Genomic DNA, 6,000 nt, shown 5'->3' on the forward strand with positions numbered 1-6,000 from the left:
TGCGCGTATCGAATGTGCCGCAGGAGTGTTTCGCAACAAAATTTACGTAATTACTAATTACAAATTACTTGTTCCGTCGGTGGAAGGATATTTAAATTGCAAACGATGTTTCTGCTCTATTCCTTGCGAGATACTCTTCCGGCGAGATAAAGAAAATTTGTTTTCCGGGCGTAACGTTAGGAAAACAGTCACGATAAAATAACGTTCCTAGAGCGATAATTTATAACCATCGGGATATTCGATACGATAGATTCGTCATAAAACAAATCCTTTTACAATTGAAAAGTAAGCCTCTCATCGGCCGTCATTCGGTAAAACTTTGAACGACACAATTGAACTATCGGGAATTCTATTTAGAACGTAACTCGCGTGGAAATTGGCAAAACATGATACGCGATATTCCACGTGCGTTGATCACAAATCAGGGAATTGCACGTAGGTGGTCTGCGCGATCTTGTGACTCGCGCATTTATCCGCTGCATCGCGTAAGAGAAATAGAAGACCGTGGCTCGTCTATTTATAAATAGATGTGACGACCACCTGCCGTGGTACGATCATAATTGCAATCGTTAACTTTTTTTTTTTACTTCGATACATAAAAGTTGACGACCTCCAATTTTGAGAGCCGATTACGTGTTCGTATCGTTGTAATCCGTAATTAAGTTAGATTTGTTTGCTGTTTTTAAAGGACGTTAAGTTAAAATTGTTTTCGAACTAATTTACAAATACAATTACTTTATCGGCCAATAAATCGATTAAAAGTCCTTTGTTAAATGCGTGCTTGTTTTCATAGATAAAGCGATACGATTCCAATATATAGTACATTCGTTAAAAAGCTTATCGTAGAATTAAAGTAATCCCTACTCGTTACGATACGTGTCGAGCTGTATAGATATACGTATGCTTCCGGGCGAAAATATTATTTTTGTATACGCGTTGATTTGGAAACCTTGACGTCGACTAATAATCGCGACCAATCCACGCGAAACGATAATCGCCGATGATCGTCCGCGGAACTGCCAAATCTCTTATTAGCAAGCGACGAGCCATACAGATATCTACTCGCTATCGACGATTTTTCCACCGTACGACGTGCAACGCGCAGTCTCGAATTTTGTACACGCATTTCGATGTATCGACGTTCTATCATTTTCTTTCACGAACATTCAAACTCGCCCTGGATCCCTGATTCTTCCAGTTGGACATCAAAGTATTTCACACGCATATTACACGTGGTACCGTCCGATGGAAAAAGAAAAAAGAAAATCATTTTTCGAAACCACTTAATCGTTCGTAACGATAACATACTCGGGATTATCTCGAAAAAAAATGTTTCACGAGAACATTGGCTGATATTCGTAACCGGAAACACGCCGGCGTAACGCGAAACGATCCAAGACCGTGAAGGAAACGGCGCGCGTTTCAAAACGAAGCGTCGCTGGCGCCGGCGCGACGCGTCACCGACGTGGCGCCGCAGCGCCGCGCGAAGTGACATTTAACCGGCCGGCGGAGAAGGACGCAGGATAATAGCATCGATCGGCCGGAGTGTTCCCATCAGGAAGGTTATGAAGTAAGAGCGAGAGGGAGAAAGAGATATGACGCGGCAGAGCTTGGTAGACGATGACGACCGCGACGTGGAAACGTCCGCGTCAGCGTTAGCAGCGGCGCATAGCTCGGTTCGCTGGAGACGCGAACGTCGTTGATCGTGCTAGTCCTCGTCGTCGGTCGTTGCGATTTGCGATCGTCCTCGTGATCGTGCAATGCGGCTCGCGGCCACGGCTAGTGGGTGGATCGGGGGAATAGCGGGGCACGGAGGGCACCGCATGGCGGAACGAGGTGGGGACCCGGCGAGAGGTCGGGAAGAGAGGCACCGATATCGAACCGGCGCGGACGGCCAGAGTGCATTCCGTGAGCGGTAGACGCGTATCGTACATAGTCGCGAACGGCTGATATGCCTGCGCGCGTCGTTGGTTGAACGTAATCGCATGCTAGACGCTTGCCTGAGTAAAATCTAGCGAGAACACGAGCGCGGAAAAACGAATCGTTTGTTTCTGTTTTACGTTGGCGTCGACCGACGAGTTTTGGTGAGGCGCAACGAGCCGATGTACGCGGTGGTGGTGGTGCCCGTAGGGTGTGGTGAGCGGAGAACAGGTGTCCACGAGCGTAGCTCGACCGTGAAAACAGCGCGAGCCGGAAACGGACGGGTGCAGCGGGTACATCGGCATGAATTTCTTAACGCGTTCGAGAGAATAGATAAGGACTGGATCCGGTCGTTGGCAGAGAGAACGGAGCGCGACTACTCCAGGTATGTCGACGCCACCGAAGAGCGAGAGTCCTACCGGCGCGGGCGACAGCCCGAGAACACCACGTGGTGGTCGACTCCGGGACAGAGTTAGCTTCTTCGAGCAGGTGTGGTCCGGCGGAGCCACCGAGCACCGGAGCACCGAAGACCTATTCGAGGAGATCGATGCCAAGCGACGCGTCGCTCGGTTTCGATCGATCGCGGACCCTAGGCCCTCGTCCAGGACCAGCGATTCATCCTTCGAGGAGAGCTTCGAGAGATTGGTGGAGGAGGGTGAATTGAACGGCGCGAAGGTGGTGAAATTCGAGAAGATCACCGTGAGAAAGAGCGTCCGAGAAATCGGTCCCGGTACCACCGGCCTCGCTCATCACCATCGTGTCCTCACCGAGTCCAGCAGGACGCCAAGCGAGGAACACGCCCTCGAGGATTCGGCTTATCAGAGCCACAGCCACGGTGCGTTCAGTCACGGGAGCAAGTCCAGTTCGGTCACTTCCTTTACCAGATTCCCCTCGGAGGAGAGTCTATCGCAAAGGCGGACCAGCAGCCCCCAACAGCATCTGGGACCGGATGATCGAATCCCGTCCGAGTGGTACGCCGAGTATCGCACGCGAAGCTTTCATAACCCCGGCAGAATCGAGTACGTGCGCACCAAAAGCGAATACGACGCACACATCGCCGAGATCAAAGGTATTCGTTCCTTTTTACGAGATTCGGCTCTCGCTCCGAAACCGAGTTTACTTTGGACCGGTACCCGTACACGGACCGCGTCACCTGAAAAAGGAAATACGCTTGTCTGATCGTGACAGAATCGCGAAACGACGGATTAATTTTACGCCGAAGATAAGATAACGCTGGCTCGACGTAATATGCTAACCGACGAAATTACGACAGACCGAAGTGTTTGTTTCTCTGATTGCGAGTATGAATTCTAACAGGGCGCGTGCACGCAGCGTTAAACGCCAATTAATCGCGCTCGCGAGTCGTTCTAGTTCGAAAGGTAAACCGCTCGTTTGTCCCCCTTTCGTGAACTCTACGAACCTTTCTTCGTTACTAGTTACTCGCTACTCGATAAACCTTAAACCTTAGATTGTCGGCGCACCGCGTCGATACCAGACGGTTTACCGAACAACCATGCAAACGATATTCTCGAAAAACATAACGAATAATCAACGAGGTTGATCTCGATGCCACGTTACATCACGCGCGTTAACGTCTCCACGACCTCGCAGCCTTTTTAACGCAACCGAATTGTTCCGCTTTCCACGGTTTCCATCCATTCATCCCCGTCTCGCCGAACCGTAGAATTTCGAGTTTGCATTCAAATGGTTTCTCACCTGGTCGCCGAACAAAAAACCATCTCGTACAACTTGACTTTTTTGCGATCGATACCTATACCGATTCGTTTCCGTCAAGTAGCGATATTCGCGATTCCTTTCAAGTTTATCTTCGTCGCGAGTGTCGCGCCACGCGTACAAGAATCGCGTACGGTGGTTTCTTTGTTTTATTTTCTTTTCCAGAAACCGAGATTTTTATTCTCGTATCTTTTATTTCTCTGTACGCGTGAACAAACTTGATCCGGCGAGCGTTCATTCGACGATGAAAAAACAATTACGAGCTTACCGCGAATTCCGCTTTGCGCTTCGAACGATAACATCGATACGCGGTTTACGCGCGATAAAGATGTTGCCCACGATCGGCGTGCGTTGCGTGGGACAAACTGGAAAGATCGGTTCAGAATGCAGCTTTCAGGGCCACGGTCGTCGCTGTCACCAACGCGAAACATGTATATACGCATATATATTTTCGCCGCGAACGAAATGCACGTTTGCGTTCAAACGAAAAACGACGTGACGGTTTACACGGAGTAATCAGAGGATCACGAAAGTTACGCTTAACTCTGATATCGTTGGTTATTGTAACCGAAGGAATCGGATCCAAGTTGAAATAGTAGCAATTTCGTTGCAGGGTAGAGATAAACGTGGCATTGTTCCACGTAAGACGAGGAAGACAGAAATCGATGCCGTTGCGGTTTAAAATTGATCTAAAAGTCGGCAACGGTGACTGGCTGAAAACGTTCTTTTCAACGAGTGGGAGAGGTTGTCGGACAAGTTGGCTAACTAAACGGCAACACCACAGACCGACTAACCAACGTACATTTTGGCACCGTCTTCGCCACGGTAGACGGTACTGCGGAGCTCCGCCCGTAAACGATTACTCGATGATCGAGATCGAGAAACAGGCCAACGAACCGACCGAACCGTTTGCCTATACCACGCGAATAAATCAAAAGGAGCCTGTTGGGTCGAGATAACGAGCAGCGCCGTCTGAATCTTTGCGTTCGCAATTGTTTTTGAACGATTACGTTTCGCGTGTTACGCATTCGTTCGAGTAGAATTTCTCATGGGATTCGTAACGATTGCGGCCAGTTCGTAGAGCGAATAACAGAACGCTATATCCGCTTAAATTGAAAGCAAGAGAACGGAGTAGTAAAATGTCTGGCTGGACGAGACGAACAACGAGCACGTTGAGAAAGAGTGGAGGCGGGAGCGAGGTCAAGGTCATCGTTGGTCTGCAACCTATTAAATCGTTGCGTCACTGGTGGCTACCAAGTATGAACGACTTTCCAACGATCAAACTCACGCTGTTTCGCTGAAATTTATAGGTGTCAATGCTAATCTCGATGAGGATAGACAGACGATCTTCGAGAACGCTAGGGAAACAAACGTGCGCGTTGCTTCGCGGTTCCGTAGGAAAGAGTTGAACGATATTCGATAGTCGAGAGAACGTGATTCGTGATTCGATATAAATCTATAGATATAGAACGATATCAAAAAGCGACAGCTGTATGCTTCGTTATTTTCAAACTCAAAACGGAGTTACGAAAGAAGTGTAGAAGTCTATACGAAAAATAAGGCACGGGGATTCGAACCCACGATCCTCGGATCCACAGTAGACCGCTTTACCTACGCGACCAATCCCGTACCCTACGTTTCGTGTTCTTATTTGACTCCTTATTGTTGGGTATGGGAGGCGCGGACACTACACTCGGCCATCCTGAATTGACATTCATTCGCCCTCGAATGTCCGTCTTTTCGATTGTTGCGTCTCAACAGCAGTGCGCGCCCTCCCTCTTTCGCCGTTTCTCCTCTTTTTGGGAGTCTCACTCCGACATCACCTCAAGTTGCCCCTTCCCTGGAGTGTACTCCCCTCTCTCTTTCTCTCTCGACGCCTCACTGCTGCCCGCTCGACCGTCAACACGACACCGTCGTTCGTTTCTCATTGTTGTTCATCGTCACTCATCGTCACTGGCCGGTCCTCTTCGGTATAGTTGCCGCTGTAACCCCCCATCCCGGACGAGCCCCTATATGTAGGAGTCTAAACGAAAAATAAGGCACGGGAATTCGACGCCACGATCCTCGGATCCACAGTCGAGCGCTTTACCTACGCGACCAATCCCGTAGCCTACGTTTCGCGTTCTTATTTGACTCCTTATTGTTGGGTATGGGAGGGGCGGATACTACATATATACAGGGTGTCCCAAAAGTCGGGGAGGAGCCGGAAATGGGGGGATAGCTGAGACGATTCTGAACAACAATTTCCTTTGCAAAAATGTCGGATGGGGCTTCGTTAAGGAGATATTAAGAGAAAACCCCGACCAATCAGAGCGCGTAGCCTTCGCTACCGCGGCCGCTCCAACG

The 6,000-nt window shown here is 49.4% G+C and overlaps 2 protein-coding genes across 3 annotated transcripts in view; one reads left to right on the plus strand and one right to left on the minus strand.

The window, feature by feature from the left end:
- The window catches only part of LOC128878875 (uncharacterized), a 168,622-nt gene that overhangs the window by 154,340 nt on the left and 8,282 nt on the right, over positions 1–6,000 (minus strand). The gene's annotated exons all lie outside the window — the stretch shown is intronic.
- Positions 1,509–6,000, plus strand: part of LOC128878840 (muscle-specific protein 300 kDa) — a 52,851-nt gene continuing 48,359 nt past the window's right edge. The window contains exon 1 of one of the 2 annotated variants that reach the window (XM_054127406.1): positions 1,509–2,989. In XM_054127406.1, coding sequence (XP_053983381.1) covers positions 2,308–2,989 — 682 coding nt within the window. In that variant the 5' untranslated portion in view covers positions 1,509–2,307. The remainder of the gene's footprint in view (positions 2,990–6,000) is intronic. The other variant, XM_054127414.1, reaches the window with a different exon arrangement.

Source organism: Hylaeus volcanicus, chromosome 1, assembly GCF_026283585.1.
Source record: "Hylaeus volcanicus isolate JK05 chromosome 1, UHH_iyHylVolc1.0_haploid, whole genome shotgun sequence".
In the NCBI taxonomy this organism is placed as follows: domain Eukaryota; kingdom Metazoa; phylum Arthropoda; class Insecta; order Hymenoptera; family Colletidae; genus Hylaeus; species Hylaeus volcanicus.